The 26,941-nt window shown below is 36.2% G+C and overlaps 3 protein-coding genes across 4 annotated transcripts in view; 1 reads left to right on the top strand and 2 right to left on the bottom strand.

Annotated features, from left to right (window-relative positions):
* The first annotated feature begins 1,839 nt into the window (after positions 1-1,839).
* LOC136817709 (uncharacterized) lies at positions 1,840-4,520 on the top strand. The gene is made up of 4 exons (XM_067074032.1): positions 1,840-2,055; positions 2,521-2,742; positions 3,536-3,748; positions 3,966-4,520. The coding sequence occupies exons 1-4, from the start codon at positions 2,005-2,007 to the stop codon at positions 4,116-4,118; spliced, it is 639 nt and encodes a 212-aa protein (XP_066930133.1). The 5' UTR covers positions 1,840-2,004; the 3' UTR covers positions 4,119-4,520.
* Positions 4,521-5,778: 1,258 nt separating this feature from the next.
* On the bottom strand, positions 5,779-8,501 carry LOC136817722 (transmembrane protein 170A-like). The gene is made up of 4 exons (XM_067074038.1): positions 8,428-8,501; positions 7,700-7,870; positions 6,380-6,450; positions 5,779-6,149 (listed from the first exon to the last, which is right to left on the bottom strand). The coding sequence occupies exons 1-4, from the start codon at positions 8,474-8,476 to the stop codon at positions 6,072-6,074; spliced, it is 369 nt and encodes a 122-aa protein (XP_066930139.1). The 5' UTR covers positions 8,477-8,501; the 3' UTR covers positions 5,779-6,071.
* A 15,067-nt stretch (positions 8,502-23,568) lies between these two features.
* Positions 23,569-26,941, bottom strand: part of LOC136817758 (enhancer of filamentation 1-like) — a 42,200-nt gene continuing 38,827 nt past the window's right edge. For both annotated transcript variants that reach the window (XM_067074077.1, XM_067074076.1), the window contains exon 3: positions 23,569-26,078. In XM_067074077.1, coding sequence (XP_066930178.1) covers positions 24,360-26,078 — 1,719 coding nt within the window. In that variant the 3' untranslated portion in view covers positions 23,569-24,359. The remainder of the gene's footprint in view (positions 26,079-26,941) is intronic.

Below are 26,941 nucleotides of genomic sequence, written 5' to 3'. Positions count from 1 at the left end.
TGGTAGTACCCTCCCCCTCCCCCTCAGAGCCTACGTACTTTTTGAATGGTCCCTCTGAATAATGAAGAAGTTTCAACATTCAGCATTCGCCGCAAAGATTTTTTGTGCACCTTTCATTTTGCTGAAGACTCTACAAATGTCTACAAATTTACCCGGCATACTGTTTAGAAAAAATAAATTAAATCCAGATTAACCATGAGTTTTAACTGCTGACAAACATAAAACCGGAAATTTTTACCTGCAAAATCACCCTAGGCACCCGTCACCGACGCGGTCTGAGTACCTTTTTCTTCCTTGATTTTAAAAGATCTTTTTATACCTTAAAGAGAATTGTGATATGTTTTTAGAAAGTTTTTAGCACATAATTTTTTCGAGATTTTTCTTGCGATTGTGGTCGTTTTGAATTTTTAGCAGGTACATTTTTCTTAGTAATTTCCCCATCCATTAAACTTTAGTAAATACTTATGATGATTCCCTTAAGAATTCACTATCATTTGCCAGCATGAATATATGAAATTTGGCCGAATCGTAAGAATACCCTAAGAATGCCCTCTAGGGTGTGTTTCACAGATTTTCATAATAATAAAGTCATTTTGTATTTGGTAACAGAAAAAAAAATAACTGTGATTTTTGCTAGACATCATTTTAAACTTGAGGCTGAAATATAGTTTTAGAATATTTCACCATCAATTTTGGCAATTTCTTAAGAATACTTTACCCTCATCCAAAATACATACGAGGATTCCCTTCAGAATTCACCATCCTTTGCTTGCATGAATATTCCGATGGACATATAACATTATGCGCATCGAGATTCCAACTTTTCAGGGCTTTCAGAGCTATTCGATCGACCTCTTTTTCATTGAAATGTATTCTTCTTCGCATCCTTTTACCCTATTAAAAGAGAAAAGGTAATAAACAGATTAGTATTTTCAAGTAAAAAATAAGAATACATTTGTAAGGGAAATAAGAGGTGACCTTATATTAGGTTTATTATTGTGGCATGGAATTTCCGAAGTGCCGCCTTGATTTACAAAGAAAAATCCTTTCATCTTACAAAATACTTTCCCATATGAAAGTGGCAAAAGTTTAAGATTTTGTGATTTTTCTAGGTGACCTTAATTAGGTTTATTATTGTGGCATGGAATTTCCAAAGTGCCGCCTTGATTCACAAAGAAAAATCCTTTCATCTTTCAGCAAAAGTTTAAGATTTTGTGATTTTTCTAGGTGACCTTAGTTAGGTTTATTATTGTGGCATGGAATTTCCAAAGTGCCGCTTTGATTTACAAAGAAAAATCCTTTCATCTTTCAGCAAAGTTTAAGATTTTGTGATTTTTTCTAAATTCCAGGGTTTGGCCCACTTAAAACAACGCAACTAAGCAATACTTTCGAAACTAAATCCCATCAAAATAAATTTTAACACGTCACGCAATAAACTCTCGTTTTAATCGTTTACGTTTTTATATAAGAATCAGTTTAAACATAATCTTGAAACACTGTCAATAATATTGTAGATACTTGCAAATGATTTTCAAATTCCGTTTAGAGAACGAACTTATTTTTAGTGTTTCTTCTTAAAAACCAAAGGCACTGTTAATATTAAAAAAATAACAAGCTAAAAACTTATTAAAATACCAATGTCAAGTTTGGACAATATTCTTATAAATAGTTACGCGGTTATGTCAACAACTCCCCTATCATACATAGAAACCGCGTAAAGGGAAGTCATCCATTCAAAACATTGTGAAATAATTAGCATAAATTATCCGTTAGCTACGTCTCTATGGAAACAAAAATCATTGTTTGTAAAGTACCTAGAGATGGTGAAAGCAAGTGATATCAGAAGCGAATAACGATGGGCAGGGCCAAAGTTTTGAAGAATATAAATGCAGTATTAGAGGATAACCACACAGTCGTCAAGTGACAGGAGTTTCAGAAATCACAAAGTAGAAGCTTATAATCGAGAAAAAGTCACAAAGAAATTTTGATACTGTAAGAAAGAAAATGAAAACTAACGGTTGTTGTAATGCAGTGTGTAAAGAAATGATTGACGAGGTAAAGATTGAAAATTAAAATTTAATACATACAGTATAACACACTCTATAATTCGACCTGGAAGGGATCAGAAGTTTTCTTCGAACTATGAGAAGCCTTTTGTAACCCAGATGGCACACAACGTTGTTTCATGGACGTTGTGAATGTTAGAAAAACGTTGAAACAACGTTGTGTGCCAGCTGGGAAGGTTTATCAAGCTGAGGCATCGTTTTACTTTAAAACAGACTCGGAAAGATTCGAACAATGTGTTTCAATTCTGACAAAAATGTCAATCTACTGACAATGGTGAACAGATCGCTTTGAACCAGGCGATCAACGGGTTTTTTAACGAGTTTCCAAAAATGAAAAATTTCACGACGATAAGATTTAGACAAATTGAATAAAGCTATCACATCTAATTCAAGTGACATTAAGTTTACAGGTCTTTATAGTTCAACGAGCTTCCTTATTTTCTATCTCTAACAGTTGCTTGAAGTGAATCGTATTTGGAAGAATGATTATGACAATTTGAAGCAAGAAAACGGACGGTTGAAAGCATTATTAAGAATGGAAAACACTGGAAACATGGACGATGGAATGATTGAGTTTGGAAAAGGTCTGGATCGTGGAAGTGGTGATTGTCTTCAGCAAAGATCCGGTGAAGACTTCCAAAAAACGATTGAAAATATTCGCATATTGGAAGAACAGGTAAGCAATTTCACTGCTTTGAATGCTTTACATTTAAAATCTAACTCTTAATGTTATATTCAATACACCCCTGTTTCACAGCCCGGTGGGACCCATAACCAACTGTAAAACTTAGCCTAAACCATCCACAATGAATCGTTTGACCTAGGAACAATAGAATTTTTACCCCCATTGAGATTTCAATTAAAAGAATTTCGTCCCACTGTGGGAATAAGTCTGACCGGATCTGTAAGACAGGGGGTGTTTCATATTTCGCAAAAATCAGCCGGGGAAAATTTTAAGCTTCGTTGTAGTACATAAAACATCCGGGAAAGAAAAATAAATCGTTTTTAATTAAGTGAAAATAGATTTTTTTGTTCTTCAACTGCGGATACCCTTTTCCTTTTGAAAGATAAAATTATTATATTACGATTAAATGTCAAGTAAAAAGTTTAAAAGCTGAAAAAGTCTGTTCACAAAGATCACAGAGGAGAGCAGAAATAAATATGCGCGCGATGTACTGTTTTATTCTTAGAAAAACTATTGTTTTTTTCTCACGGCGAGCCAACCAAAAGAAAAAACTAGAAATTCTCAGAAACCCCAACAGAATTTTCACAAAATTGTGTTAAAAGTAATAAAATTGTAATAAAAGATTTCTGGGAAATGTAGATACTGTCGATTAATATATGTAGGCAAAGTCTGCAAAGAAATTCCATGATTCACATAAATTATCAGAATATTTTTTCAGACCCTTATTTTTGTAGGAGCTCGGTAATGAGACCCGATTAACAAAATTATTATTTTTCATTTCTAGCTTCAACATTTAAAAAATAAATGCGAAAGAGAGCGAGAAGAAAAGCAAAGAGAAATTTTAAAGAACGAAAATCTGAAAAGTAAATTGGCAGAAAATGAAGAAGTTACATTTCAGTTACATCAAACGATTGACGTCTTACAGAAGAAAATAAAGACAGAGGAAATTACGAAGACAAACATATGGGGAGGATGCAATTGCGAACAGAAAAGAAAGGTAACACTAAAATTATATTGATTCTGAAGATATTAGATAAATGATAATACAGCGGATTAAAATGGGAATGTCTTGTATTTGAATTCTCTGAAAGAGCTAAAATATAGCTTTTGCATGCTTTATAGTGTTTTGAGAAAGTCTTTTTCAAATGCTGCAGTCTTACTGACGAATCCTTTTTTAAATTTCAAATTAATTTTCAAATTTTCTATAATTTCAGGCTAGACTAATGGGGCGAGGTGCTTTCCCGAGAAACGAGCATGGTTTCACTGGATATAAAGACGAAAGGGATTCCATGACAACGGAATATCAACAAAGTAAAAATATCATGGTAACACATGGACAATTTGACCCATTCTTTCCAATCTTTTGACAAATAACAGCTAATGTCAGAGGCCTTAGAGGCACTACTATCTAGGTATCTATTAAATTTAGAATCGAAAAATGTATTCCACATACAATGGAAAGAATCTTTTATTGTAGTTTTACGAAATGTATATAAAATCCAAATCCCTGTATTCAAAGATTATCACATACAGTGGAAATAATCTTTTATTGTAATTTTACGAAATGTATATAAAATCCAAAACCCTGTATTCAAAGATTATATAAGGCTGTACATGTTTTTTGGATGTCCAAGAGTACTTGCTTCTTGATGATAATCTTACAGTAATAGATTTTAATAAATAGTAATAAATTTTAAACTTAATAATTTGAAAATAACGATATTTTTATTTATAATTACCTTCTTGTTCACTTTGAATTACTATTTAATAGTTGCATTTTTTATTTTTATCATATATTATTCTAGATAATAATGATGATATTGTATGTATAATACGTTATTTCTATGCTTAAATTGAAAAACCATAATACGTCTCTATTTATTGATTGAGAATACTACCAGAAAAAAGTAGTAGACAATAATATTTTAGGTATCCAGGTTTTATTAAGCCATTGTGGGAGACCGAAGTTTGGTGTGTCCTTACATTCTACTCCTGCCCCTAAAATCTACTCTTCCCTTGTTGACTTTTAAGTTTTTAAAGATTTGTTCCGAACTAATGTTCCGTCAATTTTTTAATTTTTAACCTGTCAGATGCACCACGAAAACATTTAAATTTTGCCTTTTTTTCTCCAATTTTGTAAAAATAACCTATTATTTTGCATCTGATCTGATGAAAACCTCGTCACTTGCTTAAAAATAGTCTACCTTTGAAATCCAATTTTAATAACTTAAAAACATAAATAAATTCTAAAAAAATGGTATAAATATATTTGACCTTTCAGTCAAATAATACAAAGGGTTTTATTTGGTAACAGTAAAATAACAACAAAATTGCCACGTCCACTTGTTAACAACAATGTTGAAAACATATTATCATCCCCGAAAGTCTTTAAGTTTAAAACATACAGTGTGTCCAGAAGTTTGGATACTGTAAACCTTTTCATAAATTACGTCACAAACATCACTTGCCTCGTATTCAAACAATTACCATGGTGATTATTATATGTCCCTTGAGACATTAAATGAATGTTTTATAAATAGAAATTCCTTTTAATAAAATCCGCTGGGAGTTAATCACCACGGCAATAATTTTAAAACGAGGCAAGTGATGTACGAGTATATAGAAAATCGATAGAACTGTTCCACGTACTTTGCATAGCCGGTATAACAGAAATAATCATGACATCGATACTCCATTTCTTATGAAAATTTCTTTCATCCCTTTAACAACATCATCCCTTTAACAACATCATCCCTTAAGTGGGGATTTTTATTTATACGAATTCCGTACTGCTTTTAACAGGCCTCGTTGTATTTGACACTGCAAAAATACAGTCAACATAGTTTTTCATAAATATACCAATGCTGTTAAAAACACTGAAAAATGCATCACTTTTTTACATTCAATCTTTGTTCATCCATGAAGAAGTCAAAATACAACAAACAAGTTCATGATGGAAAAGAATGATGTTTAGAATGATGATGAAGAAGACATTGCAAAATGTAATCAACCATCATTTTCATATTCTTCGATACTTTATATTCAAAGTATACAAAATATAAAAGGTGCCAGAAATCAATCACTTTTTGATATTGTATCATTGATGCTGAAAACATATTGGTGAATGTAATCAGATTCAACATGTTATCATGTACGTAATAAATCGAGAACCAATAAACGTCATTTGAAGTATACCTTTGATAGCCATGATCGATCATTACATGATTTCAGATATCACTAATTTCACTGCAGTCCTCAGTTGATAGTAGAAATGTCCTTGATTTCTATATTCTTATCTTGATTTCCTGAATTCGATCTGCCTAGCCAGGGTGCAGTATGCAGTGCTGACGAGTTCTAATAAGGACGAAATGCATATGCTGCTCTGCCATCCAAATCTCCTGAAAGAAGATAGTTGGACAAAAATTCTTTGAATTTCTTCACATATATAACACGCATCTGCCATATCAGATTGGAGCAAAACAAGAGACCCAGCCCAGGAAGGAAGTTTCATCTCTGGGATGTCTTTCATCACCGTATTGCATTGGCTGCTGTATTAGCAACAAGTTTATTACAATGTTCCATACAACCTTACAAAGGATACAACTACCAAGAAAAACGTTTGCCCTACACCATAAATGGCGCACATTTGCACTTCCATTGCGTAATTAGCAGCTGTATAAATCCAAGCAATACAACAACCTAAAATGCAATGCAATAAATGTTTATTTTAAAAAGCTACCTACAGTATTTCATCTAGATGTAATTGCAAATTAGTAGGCAGAATGTATCGTTTTTAATACCGGGTGTTTCAAAGGAAAAGTGTAAAGTTTGAACTAAAAATGTTAGAAATCTTTTCACCATCAGAAAGAGGAAAGGCTAACTTGGGCGTTTGTCACTTTTTTGACCCAAAACCGAACAAGACACGGTTTAATTTTCAATTCCAACATTTATTTTTCACTTTTATGACAATTTTAGTGACAAACGCTCACTTACATTTTAAGCTATCATTCTTTAAATTTGTATTTAAATACGTATTCAAAAAGTTAAGAAGAAAATTCGAAAAAATTCTCTTTTGAAAAAGCATCATTTTTGTGAGGAAAAAGCAGTGTTTATCAATTTTTTTCTCTCTTCCTCTTTTGTACAAGAAAAGAGAGTGTTTTTGTTGTGCTGCAGAGTCAGTTCAAAATTTTAATTGCTGTAACTAGCACTTTTCTATTTTAACGATTCTTTGATTTTGATAATTAAAACATTCAAAAGGCCCTGGAATCTTTGGGTGTTAAAAAGTATCAAAAAGAGCCTTTTTTAATGTTTAGTTCAAAATTTGATTAGACTTTCCTCTTTCTGATAGTATATACAAGGTTTAGATATTATACAACATTGTTTCCTAACAACCTCACTTCAAACTTGTGCACTTTTGAAAACACCCGATATGTTTTTCCTCTACTTGGCGACTACAACCTGAACTGGTAGAGAATCTATTTACATAATTACTCAACCCAGAGAGAACAGTTCATTTAATAAATCATCTGCACATTATGTGGCCCAAAAAAGCAATTTAAGGTACTTAAAAACAAGACCGGGCTCTAGCAGTTCTCAAGTTTTGATTTCAGATTGGCCTTCAGATTGTGAAGAATATCTGACCTTGACTTAGTCCTAGCTGTTCTCTACCAGTTCTCAACTGCTCGTTTTACAAATCCAAATGTTGATGATTACCATGACATCAAACTAATATTGTTTTAGAATGTTGACAGGTCTGGCACTGGTCCTTTTGTTGAATAGATGCTTAGATAGTGGCAGTTTAATGAGCCAGTTGTTGAAACCCTTCAAAATCATACTGACAAGAAAGCTGGTCTGATTTTCAGATACTTTAAATTGATCGGAGAATCATTCCATATTTTTCTACACCTCTTGGTTACCATTTAAAGAACAAATTTATAAAAGTACATACTTGTGATAAAGCCACCACTAATAGGGTACAAAAAACCAATCAAAATTATTGCAACTGGTAGATATCTTCCATATTTGTTTTTATGTAGGGCTCGAAGTGCAATGAAAGCTGCAATGACATGGACGAAGACATTGGACCCCAAACAATACAAAAAAATCTTGTACCAAATTTCTAAAATATGTGAGTTGAAGTTAAGTTTCTTTTCTCAAATAATATCATTTTGAGACGACTAGTTCTGTTGATTGAGCAATGAGAGATTTCTCTTATTTCAAAAATGATGATAAAGTAAAGAATTTGACTAAAAATAAAAGAATTTAAGAGAGATGAAGCAATTTAATTTTATCAAAATTTTTGAATCACTCGCAAGCTAAAAATTGAAAAGTTCCTTATTTTATCGATATATTATTCTTATCTTATTGCAGTACATGTTTTTTTTATAAGCATACAAAAATCCGAAAACAGGCTCAGAGATGCTTAGTTCGAAGCTTAATAAGGCTGAAAAATGCTTGAGGGGATGCTTAAATCCAAAGCATAAATTCAGGCAAATACTGAAAATCCGTAAAATTGCAGCCAAAAAAGCCAAAATCAGGAAAAAAACATTTTTCGTAGGCTCAAGTAATGCTTGTCATATGCTTAATTTTTCCCCATATATGAGCCTAGATATGCTTATAAGTGCAATGCTTATAAAAAAAACAACATGTACGTGTAAAAAAGCTAAAGTTTCTTACCATTAAACCCAGTTAGAGTTGTTGTTGGATTTTCACTTGTGATTGTCATTTTTATCCTTTTTACTACTTTCAATAAAAACAAAATATAAATCAAAAATATATGTCTGAACTATGAGCTGCAAGTCAATTAAGTAAACAATTTTGAGATTTCAAAGCTATTTGAAAAAGGTTTATTCTTGGAAATTGCACTTATGAAAACATTAACTTGAATTGAACTAAATTTATGTGGAAACGAGAAACATACATTGCACAATGTATACTGAGCCTTTTAGCCTTTTTTTAATCTTCAGAATAATGAAATTGTTATGCCTCTCAGATTTGCTGAAATTTAGACCTAAATAATCTATCATAAGAAAATTAGTTTTTTTAAACATTACCTGTTTTTACAGGGGCCGTGGCACCGGTGGGGCCACCCGGGCCTTGGCTCGACCACATTTTTTTCATAGTAAAAATAAAATTTACTAATCAAGCCAAATTTTGTTTGATAACCTTAAAACAGACCTGTTTTAGGCGATCTAGAAGGATTAAAATTCAAAAAATTTTACCGGTTGACGCCAACCATGGTGGCACCTCCTTCGTCAGTATATCATGGCCCCATCACTTTCAAAGTGGAGCCACGGCCCCTGTTTTAGGAGTAAATATCCCCAAGCAGATTTTGAATTCTTACAAGTTTTTAAAGTACATTGGAAAGCTGATTTTAAGTGAATTTGAAAAACTTTGTCTCACCCACTAAATAGGGAGGTTTCAGGCAATACCAGATACTGTAATTACTACAATTTTTCCCCTGAATCAGCCCTGATTGTCTTCAAAACATCTGAAAAAGTACCTAAAATTTGAAATTCCAGGTTTTTGTAAAAAAATCAGGGAATTTTGAATATTTTATGTAAATTCCTTAAATTCTGCTAAATTTTGCTAAATTCAATATTCATCTCAATTTCTGAAATTCCCTTGAATTTTAAACTTTTGTTTCCAACCAGTGATTAAAGTTTGATTTAAAAAATAAATGGAACTATCAGATTTCGTAAAAAGTTGTTGAGTATTCAATCAACTGGGGGTCGGTGGAAAACATGGATCCCATCCATGGACTACTCCATTGGTGTAGCTGCTGGAGTACCCCGATATAATTCACAGACCAGAATGGGAAAACTCGTTTCTTGAATTACAGACAACGAAAAAACGAGCTCCAAAATAAAAGTTAGATAAATCTTAAGGGAAGAAATTTTCGCTGGAAGATATTTTTGGCGGAAATTATTTTCGCGAATTAAAAAAAAAATTATTTTACTTTCCTAATAGAACAAATGTCATTGGCTGAAAATGACGTAATCTTTCAACTAACCAATCAATTATCGCCATACTAGCCCGTGTTATCTTATGAAAATAGAAAACAACAGGCTTGATACTAATCCAAAACGGAAAATCGGGAAATTAGTCTAGCGCTCTCGATGCATTAAAAATCGATTTGAGTAGAGATCTTGCAGACCAGAGTGAAAGAGAGATCTCTACTCAAATTGATTTTTAATGCTTCGAGAGCGCTAGACAATATTACTGCGGCGATCTTGGTGTCTTGCTGACAAAATGAAAAACTTCTAATTTCTAGATTCTCATTATGTTATTATGTTATGGAATCACTTGAATTTCAAATAGAAGTCACCTACACAACTAAAGAAATCAGTAATTCTATTATTTTCAAGCTCTAGCTAGGGCATAAAAACTAGGGTACTCCAACAGGTACACCAATGGAGTAGTCAATGGATGGGATCCATGTTTTCCACTGACCCATCAACTGGTGCGATAAACGGATTGTAGTTCGATCAGTTTCCATAACCCAATTTGTTTGATAAGTTTGGTTACTCCACAGTGCATCACAAAGTGGGATATATACAGAAAACTCAACATCCTTACAAAAGTTGTCTTTTTTATTTCCGAAACACTCATTTCAATCGTTCACTTCCACAATAATTATGTACTAATTACTCTTTTGGTTAGTCGGGTTCAACACATACGCGGTTTTTAGTCACGTGACTGAAGTGCCAACTAAAACAATCCGGGGGTAAGTGTCAAAGCAACACAGCAGGGGGTTATTCTTTAAGTAAAGAAATATCTTTTGGCATTGAAAATCATAAATATAATATATATATATTGCATTATATTTCCTTGATTCAAAAATACAAAAATTCACTTTGCATTCGTAAAAAATAAAAATAACAAAATAATGAATTAATATTACATACTAAAACGCCCCCGTCTTTTAGTCTCACCTGATTTCTGATCTTGGAACATGCAAAATGCCCGTCTGCCCAATATCCACCCAATCATCTTAAAATGACTTTAATTGTCCTTTGATTTTCAAAAACTAGTATTTAAAAACTATGAATTTATAATAAGTACAAAAAACAAAACCTTTGATGCTTTTTATTAGTGAATTATTCAATAAATTCTAGTTTCAATTTTCACTGGGCGTTTTTCTAGCGCTTCGTTTATCGCGCAATTTTTGCCTCACACAAATTTTCTTGGCCGTTTGTAATAACTATCTATGCATTGCCAAATTTGGTTCTTTAATTGTTCTTACTGTCAAGTCAGGATCGATGGTGATAAGAATAAAATAGAAAAGAAAGGAATTTGTCAGTTTTATGCATATATTAATTCGCAAGATATTCTAAGTATTTGCTGCGGGCGAGCACATTTTCGTTAGACTAGTCTGAATACATCTTTTTACTCATGAGATCAATGGTAACTTTTCATCTTCTTTATTTTTAAAATGAAGCACAACCAAAAAAAAATTAAACTTCTGAAAGTTGCGTGTTTAAGTGAGTAAAGGATTCTGACAATACACCTTTCCCGTAATTCGTAAAACTAATGCGCGCGCATTATTTCGATGCTCTCCACTGTTTGGTCTCTGGAGGTAAACAAACCCGTTTTTGCCTGCGTTCCCTTTAGGGAAAGTTGGTTTTTTGAGCTTTTCTTAAGTTCTGTCTCGAGAACAAAATCCCCTCAAATTTTAGTATGTTCAACCTATTCATGATATTATACCACCCTGAAAATATTTTGCCAAAAGAAGGTCGCTGTCAAAAGTTAGAGGCTCAAATCCCACTTTCCGTAACCCCTCGCAGGCAAAAACGCGTTTTTTACCTCCCAAACAATTTTATACACAACGGTGGAGCGCACATTTTCCCGGGCCATTTCTGAGAAATTTGAATTACGGGAAAGGTGTATTGACAAAATTGACGATGATAAATTTTTTTCGGTCAGCCAAATGTCTCGTATTGGGCGTTCTAGTCTTGAGCATTAAGCCTACGTGTACGAGATTGCAGCGTTTGGGTAATTGAGACAAAAAGCAATCAGCCAGACATAAATAATTGAACCAATCAAACGGTATTTTTGGTCAAACTTTGACAAATATTGAATACTCACAATTTCAGTAAAACTTCAAAACTTTTGAAAAAGTTTGATTAAAGAATTCAATCGAAATTTGGTCGTTCGATTAGCTAAGTTCGATAAAGTTCAATTAGGCGAACCTGAAAAAAATTTTTGTTTCCGGTCCACCGGCCGGGTGAAAATTTATTTCCTCGTCACCCGGCCGCATTTTTTTTCGTACATCATCGTTAGGGTTAGGGTTAGTTTGTTTGTTAGGAAAACTTTCGTGAATCAGTTTTTGAGGCGTGTGATTTATCGCACATGATATTTTATATTCTACTGTAAAATGCACGCCTAGAAATCACTTGGAATGAAGGTTTTATCCTGATCATTGTTATAGAAATGAAATTTTATTCATCTCAAACTAAACCCTGCATTGTTTTTGTTAATTCTTGCTTGCAACCTAACTTTTAAGAACTTTTTTTTTTATATACAACTTGGTTTTTATAAAAGAATCATGCTGATTTGTGGGTAAAATAAATAGAAACATTCACAAAGTGGGGACTTTTCAGTAAGTAAACAGCTTTGGTTTTATAAAAGGAATCATGCTAACTTGTGAGTAAAATAAAAAGAAACATTCATAAAGTGAGGATTTAAAAAATTGGGGAAATGTTTCTCTCACTCTACTTTTTTCTCAAAAAAGTTCACTTCGTAATCACAGTTTGGAGCCTTTAGCAATTGAAGATAAATATTCAAAATGAAAGAGAGTGTCCAGTTCTTAGAGATATTGTAACTGATTGTAACACAATTGAAAATATAAACGATGAAAATCAAGTATTTGAATAATCGCACGCCTAGACCACTATAAATCAAAATCTAGGCGTGCGATGATCACACGTAAATTTTTCTTATGCCGAAGCCTGTAGCGGTGTCAAGTTACTACAGATTTAAGGTAAAGAAGACCATCATTTTAACTTCTACGAGTGCTTTAAAAAATCGAGTTTTGGGATCGAAATTTAGCAAAAAAAATTTTTTTGCGGCCGGCCGGGTGAGTGTTTTTTTCGTCACCCGGTGGACCGGAAACAAAAATATTTTTAGGGTTCGCCTTACCTTAAGTGAATCAATTTTGACGGGGATTAAGCTTGGTAAATTTAGCGAATTTTAACAAAATTGTCTTTCGCCAAATTAGATCCCCACCAAATTTTCAAAAATCTTTCATTCACCAAATTAAATCCCTGCCAAATTTTACAAAGTTGAGCTTCGCCAAATAAAATCCCCGCCAAAAATCGCATTTTGGTCATTATCGCCAAATTGAATCCACGCCAAAATTTATCCACTTAAGGCAGTTAGGAACATTTGGCGAGTTCCAGTACGCAGCCGCAATCAAAAAAATCATAACATCACTCAATAAAAAATGGCGTTCGTGTCTTTTCGCACTTTTTTTAGCCTAGACGATGTAGCAAACATAGTAAGTATAAGCACACTGTGCTTTTAATTGGCTGACAATTTCTTTTGCGTCGGAAAAACTTTTTCAAACTTTCAGCGATGATTGATCAAACTGTTACAATGAAAATTATCCAGCGCATTTTTTATCTTCTTACCTTCATCTTCAATGAAGAACTCAAAGTTTACTGAAAGTAAGAACATAAGATATTCTTATAATTAATGATATTCATTTAAACACGCTTCGTTATGCGCTGCATGGCCATAATCTTGGAAGATAATTTGTTTTGATCTCCGGCTTTGGGAAGTAGCAATGTTTTTGGTTGTTTTCGATGGAAAATGGTAAGAAACTTAAGTTTACAAGTGTCATTTAGTTTTTGCTGGCTTATAGAATGGCAGGATCCTGGATGGTTTCCCTAACTGTAAGGTAGTTGGGTAATTACGTCTAGGAATCGGTGCTATCTCTATAGAAGGATGATGAAATTAGAAGAGGGATGTCGACATTCATTTACTGTTTATGGTCACTAAAGGATCGAGGCGTTGTGGTATTATATATATAGTGGACATCAACCTTGATTCCTGTCCAGATTGAACGCAATTGAACACAATCGAAGAATTGGGTATAGTCAGTTCAAGGTGCTGACGGGATGCTTAGTCAAAGCATCTATATATAGTTGCGAAAATGGGCTCCCATAGCCTCCTGTAACTCAACCATAATACAATAGATAAATAGATAGATTCAGATTTGAACAGTCTCCAGGCCAGAGTAAAAACCATGTCTTACCTTCAGGAAAAAAAATTCCTAGAATTCCAGAATATTCCTATGTCTCTAGTTTGGCATTTGGAGGAGACCATGGCCAGACCCAGCAGCATACAAACAGGCAAACAGGAAATGCAGCTTTTTACAGACTTCTATATATTAATAGCGGTGCTTTGTGTGTCTGTGTGTCACCACTTTCGTTTTCGCTTTGTTTGTGTTTTAAAATTATGACTTTTAGTCTCTTGCTCCACAAATTTGTTCTATTGGATTCGCGTCATTTGCGAAAGATCGGATAGAGCTTGGTTTAGACTTTGTTTTTAAATTTAAGGCCCATCTACATTTAGTAATTTTAATTTCTGCCCAGACATGCCTTTTTCTCTCTTCTTTTGTTTTAAATGTTTTCGAATGTATTTATTAATGACATTCGAATTCTTTTCAAAACAAAACAATTTCATTTCATAGAAAGGAATATTTCAAAAGTAAATCCGAATAGACGGGGGGGGGGGGTCCGAATAAGCAGGGGGTAGGAAAATTTTCTAAATTCTAATAAGCGGGGGGATGGAATAAGAGGGGGGTAATTTGAAGACAGAATTTTTTAAAACTGATATCAATTTTAACAACAAAAAAGAAACTTTAACAAATAAACACGTAAAATACGAACCAATACTAACAAAAAGGAAAATTTTAACAAGTTTAAGGTTTATCTATATACTGTAATAAAATATTGAATTATTCGAGTTTAATTAGCGGGGGGGGGGGCGGATTTTTGTTCTCTTAACAATAAGCGGAGGGGGACGTCTATTCGGGAGACAAGAGTAAAAATCAAAAAGTTTGTGGACAACAACGGCATTCAAAGGGCGATATAAAGCATAAGAAAAAATTAGTTCACTGGTTCTTTCTTCTTATAAAAATATTCAAGTCGTCGTTACTGTTAAAAAGTATGTACGTCATTTTTTATGTTAAAATTCGAAAAGTTACGACAAGGGTTTAAAAAAGCAACTTAGAATTGTCTTATTTTATTTCAATCTGATAAAAACAAAGAGTTGCACTATTCTTTGTGACCTTCCCACTTTTTCCTGAAAATTGTCATTTAAACTGGACGGCATATTTAACGCGAGCGAAGCGAGAAAAATAACTACCTGCCCGGGGGGGGGGGTACTAGGATTGATGGGTGTCGGGTATGTGCGTGCCAGACCTCTGGACCCTTACCCTTAGAGAGACTGAATTTTGGTGAAAAGGTGACCCTTAGAGAGACTCAGTGTAGAAAAACCCAACCCTTAGAGAGACTTTTTCACAAAAAATTTCTATAATGGGCCAAAGAAATTCGATTTTTAAAAGAATTTCTCCAATTTTCGAAAAATTTCTCTAATTTTTGAAAAATTTTCTCACTTTTTTTAAAAATGTTCTCACTTTTTTGACTTTTCACTTTTCTTTGACCCGAGTTTGTGAAAAAACCGACCCTTAGAGAGACTGATTTTGACTTTTGTTGTTTTGGTAACCCTTAGAGAGACTTTGGGAGGGTGAAAACCCCTACCCTTAAGGCACGCACATACCCAGCACCCATTTTTGCCTAAGTACCCCCCCGGGACTACCTGCAGAGTCGTTTCAAACGACACTGGTACAATAAACGATGCTTTTTCTGATAACTTTTGACTCAAACAAAAAATTATGTCACGGGGGGACAGTACACGATCCAAATATGGTTAAAAGATAAGACATCCGGGGAAGGTTAGAGTTTAAACGTTGTAGAGACTTCTTTTTTTTATTTGATCGCTTTTTTAAGCCAGCTTCAACATCCAAAGGACTTTTAGTGCGTTCAGCTACAGCTTAACCGGCGTGCGACGCCGGTACCGGCTAGTTTAAAGATAAAATCGAAAGCGCGCGCGAGAGTCTTGAGACGAGTTATCTGATATTCCGATGGCGTATTGGCGGCCGCCCACGCTAAAGCTCTAAAGGAGCGGACCTTCAGAGCTTTAGCGTGTCGGAAGAAAATTTCTACATCGAGTACCAGATAATGAGACGAGTGCCCTATTAGCCAGGCTCGGATACAGAGGGAGGCTATAACCAAAGGAGGAGAGTGCACTTTATTATCGTATTACCTTATACGGAAACTAATTACTCTCCACGAATAAGATAGCCTACCTCCTGTATCCGACCCTGTTAGCCGTGACTCCATTTTTTTCAATAAGAGTTCAATAAGAGTTCTACGCTCTTGGAGGAATGATTACGCGGGGGTCACTACAAATATTATTATCTTCGAAAACAAATGACTATATAATTTATTTTATCATCAACTTTTCCATTTCATAAATAAAATCTATTATTTTGTCTAGTATTTTGACTTTATTTAAAAATCGAACACTTTTACTATAAAAATAAAATACCGTAACACGTAGATTGACTTCCTGAACCACAATTTCGTTACTTGAACCACCAAGCGTATGCTACGTACTCAAAACTACGGGGAGGAGGCAGGGGAGGGAGAGGGAATGAGATGCAACAAAACTCAAGAGCAGCCACCGGCTAGGAAATACAAAATAGCTGTTCCGAAGGCCGGTTTCTCCTGGAAAAACCCATCTGTTCTATGCCAGGGTACTCCTGGATTAAAGCAGCTGTTCCGAAAAAAAATTGGATTCCTGGAAATTATATATCTGTTCTGATAAAAATTTGATGCTCCTGGAAAAAAATAGCTGTTGTTAAGATACTCTGCTGCCTGGAAAAAAAATTGCGTCTCCTAGAAAGAAAAAAAAATTGGGTCTCCTGGAAAAAAAAATTATTATTATTAGGTCTCCTGGAAAAAATTATCTGGAAAAACTTCAGAAAACTTCAACAACATTAAAACTTCTAGGCTGCCTGCATCCCCTCTGATTACTTTTGATATATCAAAAACCATTTTAGGGGGGATGCGTGCAGCCTACAAAACTCCTAAGCCTCGACTAGATATGTTGTGTAGGTTGAAAACACCTGTGAATATGTCGATTGAAACTGAAGAGTCAGTGTTTTGTACCCTGAGCGGACTATAGAGGTCGTGGTGGGTCGTAGTGTAAAATTCAACATTTTAAGATCTGGTCTTTGATTTATAACATTAACTCCCCCTGATACCTCTTCTTCAAGGTTGCCTGATGGAGCATAGTGCGTGTGACTGCCGCAGAGCTGCAGTTTATATTTATTGTAATGTCATTGTGTTTATTTGTAGTTAATTAGGTTTATATACTTTATTGTTTGCTAATAGCTTTGTACTTTGTAATTATCTTAGGTATTAATGTCTCTTGTGTATTATAATGTCTTGTAAGTCCCTTGAGACACTTCATTGTATGTTTCTTGTTAAATGTTCAGTGAATTTCCGTGTTTGTCAGAAGTGTGTTAATATTGCTGTCAGTGTATGTTAGTGTACGTGGAAAGTGTTTTTAGTAAGTATATTTTATATCTTATTTCTTGATATTTCTCCACTTTCTTGTACTTTAACCTAGACCTTTGTATATAGTTTGTTTAAACTTGTGTTCTATATTTGCTTTATAGCCGTTATTCGCAGAATACACGCGTATGAAAACCCAACCACTTGACTCCCTTATACTGTTGCCTAATCTGAGGACTGGACGACAGTAACAGTAAAAACACTATCGATACACGACATGGTTTTGTATGACAGAGATTTAATTTGCTGATGGTAATGTGACAAAACTGGAACATGGAAAGTTGATCATAGAAATTCAAAATGGCAGCTCAGAGCTTGAGAAACTACAACAAAGAACGCATTGATATCCTTGAATCTATATTTGAGTCGACAAATTTTCTCAAAAATATCTACGATGGCAAAGATAAAAGCAATGATCTCAAGGTTCAAATGTATCAGTGGGAGCGTGAAAGATTGGTGCGCATCCTGAAGAGGTATAGAGATTTGCTGGTTAGGTATCGTCCTTCACTCAAAATGTTATCAGACAGAGGATCTGAAGAAGTTAGTGTTTGTGAGGGTGTTATCCGTGGTGCACTTGATGTCATTGACGCTGCACCAAGCCAACTACGTAAGTTGAAGAACATCACTGCCACGTCGAATCGTATTTGCGTTGAGGTTGTTAATGAAGTGAAACCCGTAGTCGTAAACGTTGTCAATGAAATTACATAAGTTGTCTTAAGTGCAGTTAAACGGACTTCATTAGCAGGTCCAAAATGTGTTGTTACATTTGGTACAGAGAGTCAAAACATCTCACCACCTGTTGTTTTAAAGAAGCCAAGCATTCGAGCTCCTGTCTTGGTTAAAGTGGAAGTCAATCGAACTGAATCGAGCTATTTACCGTGTCTTGAAGTTAATGTTTGTTTTGTTCCTGTAAAGGATACACTTTATCGAAAACCAGTTGTCCTCGCAAATATCTTTTGTAGTAATCATGATGAGAACTCATTTGAAAAGTCTAGTGTGAAGAAGATTGAAAGATTCGATGTTAAATTTATGTTTTATAAATTTTATAGTAAAATTTTTATGAGGTTCTTTTGGTTTTATTTTTCATTTTCAGATTTTCGTGACTTTAGTTTGAATGTTGTTTTTGTTGCTAGAGTTTGTTTGTTTTATTTTTGTTTTCGTTATGTGTGGTCAAGAATTAAAATTCTTGACGGTGCGGTGTGTGACTGCCGCAGAGCTGCAGTTTATATTTATTGTAATGTCATTGTGTTTATTTGTAGTTAATTAGGTTTATATACTTTATTGTTTGCTAATAGCTTTGTACTTTGTAATTATCTTAGGTATTAATGTCTCTTGTGTATTATAATGTCTTGTAAGTCCCTTGAGACACTTCATTGTATGTTTCTTGTTAAATGTTCAGTGAATTTCCGTGTTTGTCAGAAGTGTGTTAATATTGCTGTCAGTGTATGTTAGTGTACGTGGAAAGTGTTTTTAGTAAGTATATTTTATATCTTATTTCTTGATATTTCTCCACTTTCTTGTACTTTAACCTAGACCTTTGTATATAGTTTGTTTAAACTTGTGTTCTATATTTGCTTTATAGCCGTTATTCGCAGAATACACGCGTATGAAAACCCAACCACTTGACTCCCTTACTGTTGCCTAATCTGAGGACTGGACGACAGTAACAGTGCGCCTTTTGAATTGTATTCACAACTCGTCGTTTATTTTAATTAAAAAAATGCCAGACATTTGGGTACAAAACACTGATCCCCCCTGATAAAGAGGTGACTGGGCGGGACTTGTCAGAGCTTTATATCGTCGTGCAAGATGACAACTAACTAGGACTCAGTAGGGTTTGATATTAAACTGGAGGGTTCGCTGGTTGCCTTTAGCACGTAACGATACATATATCATGGCGATTTTTATTCGGGTGGCTTTCAGAGCGCGAGGAGCGCGTACAACATGCAGCACGATCCTCTGAAGCTCTGGGTTACACAGCTGAATTTTGCCGTTCATTGCGCTACGTCGCTATCTCGGAGTACATATCTGTGAAACATCTCAATGAAAAGGAACATCTCGCAAGAGCTCTGTATCGATTTCACGTTTACTATAACGTCAGGAGGATCTTGTAGCGGCTGTTGGCACCGTTACCAAACGAGAAGAATTTCGACAAGTACAACAACAGCTGCTCGAAGGAACAAGCTCTCAAGATCGCAAACGAATACGGAACGTCGAAGAACTTTCACATCTATGCGGGTTGTTATTACTACTGGAAGGACTCTCACGCGTCGTGGAGCAAATGGATCAGGGCCGACTCACACGGGTACACCAAAAGCCGGCTTGGAAAAAAATTGCGAGAGCATCCGGAGCTTACACTTACCTTGTTTTGACCTCGCAAGCTGGAGCGCGGCATGGCATCTCCAAGTGAGATGACGCAGAGGCTATCGTGGGTCAGTGGCTGTTTCACGACAACTTGGAGGATGCAATTAACAAAGCAGTGTTGTTACAAGACGACGTTTCGAGGTACCAAAACACGTTGAAATACGCTCGATCAAGCCTTGACTATAGCGTCGACAAAGGCCTCTATAGGTTGCCTTCAGATATGTTGCTGAAAACTTTGAACCAGGTCTTGATTGACTGGTATAACGACAAAATTGTTGTTAACACGTCTGGGTTTAACCTTGGAAAGACATAAGTCCTTCTCGGAGTCCTAGGGCATCACAAGAGGATCAGGTGATCTCATAAAAGACACCAAAGGCGAGGAAATGCAAGGTCATTCCCACTTTAGATGATTACGAGGACGAGAAGCAAGCCATCATTTTAGCTATCGGAGGATTAACGCTTTTTGGTCTTTAGAAGATACAGTAGGCTATAGCGACCAGCGTTGCGAGAGAGGTAAGAAAGATCCACATATGTTCTGAGGCTGTGAGGGATTCTTATAGCTCTTTACTCTAGAGGACTGTGTTTTGTTATGTTTGAGCCCTACTATATTCTAAAGATGCAGTTTATATAAGGGGCCTCGCTTACCCAACTCTATATAACAGACTCGATTATTTACATTTCCAAACAGAGGCTGCAATGACGGCTTTCTTCAGAAAGTTTAAGATGCCAGCAATGATTTACCCGATGATCCCTGGAATCGCAGCTGCCGCACCTTTGCTGCGAGTCTACCTAAGGCTCGAGCTGGAGCCTTCAACTTGCTCTCCACCCACTCCTTGACTGAGTTTGGATTTTTGGCGGTAGTTGGAGGTCCCACTGCAGCACTACCTGTAAAGGAAGTGACGATGGTTGAAATGAGCAGCCCGACAGCGTGGTCAGTACTACCGTAATTGTTTCACAAGTAAGCTCTTTACGGTTTTCAGAATCAATTTCAAGCCTGACTTTTCGCTCTTGGCGGAGCTCCCTCAAGCACGTTTCAAGCTCTCTTTGATAGTCTTGGGGGTCTTTGCTGTTTTTGAGCTCGTCTCGCGTTCCCTTGATTTGCTCATTGACCTCAGACAGTTTTGAGGCGTTGTTCAGAATCCGCCCCTTCATTCTCGTGAGCGCCTTGTCGATGTCGCTAAACTCTCTCATGTCGAGGTCGGTGTTGGTGGCGACAGATGCAGTAGCAATACTATATAGAACTCGCAATACATTTTCAAGCCTTTGCAGTGTTAGATCTTGCATCTCTAGTTCTGTGGGTAGCTCTTCAAGCATCAATTTGAAATTTTTAAACGCCTTAGGATAGTTTCGATTCTGAGAAGCTTTTGAGCAACGCGGGCACCGAGACGGCTTCTGAGTGTGTTTTCAGCTAGAAACTCACCGTTAGATTTTGTGTATTCTTCAGGTGATTTTTCGTATTGAAGAACGTCGTCGACGAGTCAAAATTTAGACCTCTCTTCTGAGGGTATTTTTTTGAAAAACCCGTGTTAAGGCGCTGATGTACTTGTCTTATCGATTTCTCAACGTGCAGTTCGGTCTCATCTTGGGCATCTCGGTTTGATGAACGTAGTCCCGTTGGTATACACGTCGTCGTTGGCATACGCGTCGTTGTCGTTAATTAGAAGAACAGTTTCTTCATCTACGAAAGTTGGATCAATCATTTCTTTCATGCAGTAATGTTAAATAAATGGCTGATATTAACCCCTTTCGAGGTATAACAGGATTGTGAAAGTCGCAAAAGCTCACAAGCATCATGTCGTCGCGACTCACAACACGAGCTTTATCGAGCCTGGACAGGATCTCAGAGTGCGTTTTCCCAACTTCGGAGAACATGACGTTATCGTGCCTGGCAGCTTCTTCAAAAGCTTTGAACTTAACATCAAGAGCGACAAAGACAAGGCGAGGAGCATGGTGCCGAATAATGAGTACAAAATCGTCAAGACGTTGAAGATCCGTTTTGAGGGCAATGATATACTATCGATCAACAACTACGACGAGATCGTGATCTACGTCGATTCGTGGCTCTCGAAGAAGGACAAGCTGGATCGGGTTTTTCAAGAAATTGACAATGCAGATAGACGGACTTAAATTGCAAGTCGAGTCCAGGAGGAGCGACTGGTGATGCTAAGGAAACAACCATTGTCAAGACGTACGGGAATCGCTTCAAGATCCCTATTGATTTTGACCTCCTTAAGGACATTGGGCCATATCATCAAGCCATTTTAGCTGACAAGCTTGAGATCAAGCTGACCTTTAACGATGCCCAAGTGGTCATTCTGGGAGCACAGCGACGCTGACCAAAGATTTCCAAAATGGTACTTGGTGCCTCTCTGCTTGATGCTCAGCAATTAAGAGAAGGATCAAGGGTAAGTGGAGCAATCCAGGGAGAAAAAGTGGCGTCCTCCCCTACCTTCGGGTAGATAGCTATCGAAAGAGGAGCCTTCGGGTCGCCTCCGACTGCGGTCGCAGACTTACTTACTACGACCTAGCCATTTTTAGTCTATTCCAAAGAACAGTATATTACAAGATATTTTGAGAGGGAGGACGCCAAAATCGTGAAATAAAAAGAGTTTACCAAAGGCTGGCTCTACCGTTCATGAGGATGTTTGAGCATCGTTTCACGATCTCATCAGCAAAGGCTCGACTACATCAGTAAAACTCTCCGAGTTAAACGGCACGCTGAGCAGGCTTTCACCGATCTTAACGTTGGTATGCGAGAGTACCACAGGGTGACTGGTAACCAGCTTCTGCCGTTGAGAGAGCCGAAGTTGAGTGACTTCTACAATCCATCGCGACAGCATAAAGACGACGAGCTCTTACTAGTTACAGGTGGAATGGTAATCGTAGGTTTGTTACTTTACGTTGATGAATGACGAAAGTCAAGGAACTTAGAGCCTTTCTCAAGAAGAAGTATCGTAGGCTACTCAATCATGAAGAGGTGGATCTGCAGGAAAAGCAAGGTGGGAAAAACCAAGAAGAGGAGGACAAGGCCGAGTACGAAAGAAAACTCAGAGAAACGTCATTTTGTCGAGCATACTTAATATAAACCAACGTAAGATTGACGAGAAAATGTTCAATCAGCGGGCGGTCGAGGACGTTACCAGGAACACTCGTCTGCGACTCCTGTCAGTATGCCAATTTGGTTGAGGACGGCAACTACACTATTTGCGGGGCATTGCAGCCGCCTGTTTCAAGCGATCGATATTTTCTTGGTACAAGACGTTGAATAGCTGTCTCCCCTCAAACGTAGCCCTTTGACTGGGTGATCTATCAAGTGAGCCCGAGGTTCACTTGACAAGCGGGTTGAAAATAATGGGCAAATCACTCCTCTTTTTTTCAAAATTTCTATAAAATCGAACGGAACTACTAATCCCGCTATATACTACTGCAGATAAATTTCAGGAAAAACTAACAAAGTAATTTTAACACAAAAAAACCCATTTTTAGGCACCTTTTGGGCCAGATTTGCCCAAAAAACTTTTTTTTCGAAAGTCCGGCTCCGTCACTTTTTGGGTACTGTCATTTTGCATCAGTATGCAAAAAAATCAGAAAAAACTAATGGGCCAATTCCGAGAAAAACTGGTAACAGACGAACGGACAAACGAACAAAGGTCAAATTAAAGGACCTCCGTGGTAGGTCCAAAAAGGTGGGTCATTTCAAGTATAGCACGGCCAGTTGGACGGATTCGGCTGGATGTAGGGGATAACACATATCTCTCACTGCTGAGTTCAAAGAAGGTGCTTACCAAGAATTACTTTGTATATCTAATAACATTTTTAGTGTTTTGAATCTTTAAGGAGAGAAATACTTTTTACATAGTCTTTAATTTGTTCTACAAAAAATACAAACCATTTTTTATACGAAAAACTTATTTCTATCGCCCTATCATATCGCGCAAAAATTATCTTAAAAAACGTAAAATTAAAAAAAAAAATAACACAAAATAAATAAATAAGGAGATGAGCGAGAACAGTATCGAAGCTTTTTTTCAAGAAAAAGGAGATAAGTTAGAACCACGAGTTATAATATACATGTCGTATGGAAGCTGGATATAATCTGGTTACTTACAGTTAGGTGTAGAGCAGACTAAAAGGTCTAGAAACTAGAGTTTGGGTATTAAATTTTCCTGGGCTAGAAAAGGAAGCGTTTATAAAAATTTACAAACAAAAATAAGTAAATTCTAAAAAGAATTTTCCTGTCTTAAACTTCCCTTTAAAATGTTAATCAGATCAATAAACAATCAGATTAAAATGTCAAAATGACAGAATGTCATGACTGGTCCATTTTTGACTGTAGTTTACGATGTAAATCTTCTTAAAATTCTACTCTCTACGATATCAAAACAACAAAGACAGACGACGAGTCATCGGAGAAAAGAGTGAAATTAGAGCAAAGCGGCGAAGTTTCAAAAAAGAGGACGATATAAATAAATCTCAGACAGACAACACAAAAAAAATAAAGTTTTTAAAATTATTTATAATATAAAAAAATTCGATTGAAGAAATAACAAAAAAATAATTATATTTTAAAATTCTTTATTTTCATGGTCACAGTAATTAGGCATTAAGTGCTTGCCGACATTCTCGATGTATAATCCGTACAGCATCACCCAGAGCTAACACAGAACTAATCATTTCCATTAAAGCTGTCGTTTCCGGGTACTCCAGAGCTGCCGTTTTAGTTGCCGAAACAACACCTCTTATACAAACAGTCAAATGCGTCGTATGTTCTTTAATTTTGGATTTAATATCTGTATGTATCAAACGTTCGCTAATTTCTTGTCCACTGTGAACCACTTTATGCGCAGTAAGAATAATAAATTTCGAATGCGATACAAAAACAACAGGCTCTTCCTGATTCTCTACAGCTTCGGTCAAATTTTTCATCGATTCTCGTAATAAAAGTACTTGGGATTCAACTTGGCGACAGAAGAATTCTAACGATTCAATGTCACGATGGTCTAAAGGTGAAATAGCGTTTGGCGATTTCGGGCCGTTGTCTTCAAATGAAAATACGTTTTTAAGTTTATCGTCCCATGGGAGCGACGCTGATCGTGTATGTAACGGCGTCAGTACCGGAGATATCAGATTCGAATCTGACGGAAAGTTTTTATTGGTACCAATGTCTGTTTTCTTAATTTCGATTGTTTCTTCAGGAATACTAGCTCCTACGGAAGAAGAGCTAGACATTGATTCTGCGTTATGTAAGGGTGTTGCGGCAGCCGCTGAATTACGGTCTAGGAGAACGGGACAACTACCACCCCACATTTTGTTTTCAGACGTCGTGTGTGACGGCGTGGTTGGATCAGAAGCGTATTTCTTTTGTTTACTATTCTCCGGTTGGTATTCGGTGACAAGACGTTCAATATGTCCGTAACCGGCACGATTGGCTAAACTGTAGCGTGGATTATCTGGTGGATCCATAGAACCCGCTAATGAACGCCGTTGGTGTGGGAGAGTCGGTTTTGGTGGGATACGGGGTACGGGTCGTAGAGTTGAGTCACGAGCTTGTTGTCTGCGGCCCGCTAGTTCCTTACGAAGGGCTTCGGCAGACATGGTCGGTTCTGTTAATAGTTGGATTTTTTGCAGTGGTTGTTGCTGTCGTTTGATATCCATTTCTTTTACATGCTTGGTCAAATCCTCGACAGGATCTGGTGTAAAAAGTTCTGAAGCGTTATTCTTAACAGCGAGCGTAAACGAACGACACTGGTCTGGTATGCGTTGTGCTAAAATCATAATGGCGTTCAGAGTAGCGAAGAATTTATCGGTAGTTGAATTTCGCGATGCGGGTACAGCCCAGTTGTTTGAATCAAGATGCATTAAACAGATTTTCACTTTGTAATACGATTCTAAGAGCGGTTCTACGTCGTCAATTATTTTGTCCATTAACGCTTCACCGTTGATGTTGTTAGTTGTGTTTACTAAAGTACCGAGACCGAACTCTGTTAAAAGTCTTAAAGCTGTTTTCAACTTTCCTGAGAAATCACGGATCGAGTGAATATGTGAGTTAAGTGAACTGATCTCCAACCAATTTTCATCTTGGAACATTTTTAATGTTTGAACGCACGTGTCAACTGCTAGATGAAGTTTTCCAAGACGTTCAACAGCTTCGGAGACGGTTAATTGTAATTCCTTAACGGCTTCGAAGTTGATTTGATCGAGGACGGATTTCTTGCCACCACTTTCGGTACTGCCGGTGCTAAGGCGTTTTTGGGCGAACGAGAGGGGCGATCCGCCCCCTGATGGCGGACGGCTGTTGGGTCTACCACTGATGCTCTGAAAAAAGATAAAAAGTTTTAGAATGTTAATAAGTTTGCGCATGATATAGGAAATATATTTCAACCTTAACTAAAATGAAAATATTTGGGTATAACGTCCGTGTGCTATAACTTCCTTCAAGTCAATCTTTTTAAGAAATTGAGGCCTGAATTGAAAAAGCAGATTTCAGTGCATTGGATATTGAAATGGATCAGATTAAAGTCAATGCTTATTTCAAAAATATATCATTATAAGAAAATTTGAAGAACATTTGAAATCATTGCAGCCACTCCAAAAAATACCTGGTTAGCTAATCTCCAATGCAAAACTCTCATAAACCAATTAAAATCCATCACCAACAGAACCCTTTCGACCAAATCGAACACAATTACGGATAGCAAAGTCAAACTTTCTTTAAAGAAATCTGCTCCAACTTTTTTATCAAAAGCTGATCAATTGATCAATAAAATCATCACATAAAAAGTCATTTGAACAACACTAAGATCGAGTTTGTCCCAAAATGATCTGTGCTATGAAAACTTTTTCTCTCAAATCTTGGTTCCTATTTCCGCATTAAAACAGTTCCCTAAACAATAAGTAGTTCGACTAAAATGTTTGCTCTAAAGATTTTTAATACATCCTAAATTTGATCGTAAAAGGATGACATAATTAATACCGAAGCCCTTCTGGTACGATATTCTTATCTTTCTGTTATAAACCTAAGAAATAACTTTTACGAAAACTTAATGTTTTGATTTTTAATGTTTCTCGCATTGAGAAGCTGATATACAAATATGCTTTTGATTGTTTTAAGCTGCTCGTTAAGCTGGTTTGCCCTCATAACATTACATTGTCAAGTCAAGGACAAAAAAAAATTGTTT

Source organism: Clytia hemisphaerica, unplaced genomic scaffold (genome assembly GCF_902728285.1).
Source record: "Clytia hemisphaerica strain Z4C2 unplaced genomic scaffold, Clytia hemisphaerica genome assembly, whole genome shotgun sequence".
In the NCBI taxonomy this organism is placed as follows: Eukaryota; Metazoa; Cnidaria; class Hydrozoa; order Leptothecata; family Clytiidae; genus Clytia; species Clytia hemisphaerica.
Note: the sequence above shows the minus strand (reverse complement) of the source record. Positions and strands in the feature narration are given on the sequence as shown.

What these genes read in the sequence shown, in the direction of transcription:
- LOC136817722 (XM_067074038.1), bottom strand. Translation starts at nt 8,476, where the DNA reads ATGACAATCACAAGTGAAAATCCAACAACAACTCTAACTGGGTTTAAT. An exon ending in AACTCTAACTGGGTTTAATG is followed by an intron (nt 7,871 to 8,427) that starts GTAAGAAACTTT and finishes CACATATTTTAG; the next exon opens with AAATTTGGTACAAGATTTTT. An exon ending in AAATGTGCGCCATTTATGGT is followed by an intron (nt 6,150 to 6,379) that starts GTAGGGCAAACG and finishes ATCTTCTTTCAG; the next exon opens with GAGATTTGGATGGCAGAGCA.
- LOC136817709 (XM_067074032.1), top strand. Translation starts at nt 2,005, where the DNA reads ATGAAAACTAACGGTTGTTGTAATGCAGTGTGTAAAGAAATGATTGAC. An exon ending in GTAAAGAAATGATTGACGAG is followed by an intron (nt 2,056 to 2,520) that starts GTAAAGATTGAA and finishes TATCTCTAACAG; the next exon opens with TTGCTTGAAGTGAATCGTAT. An exon ending in ATTGCGAACAGAAAAGAAAG is followed by an intron (nt 3,749 to 3,965) that starts GTAACACTAAAA and finishes CTATAATTTCAG; the next exon opens with GCTAGACTAATGGGGCGAGG.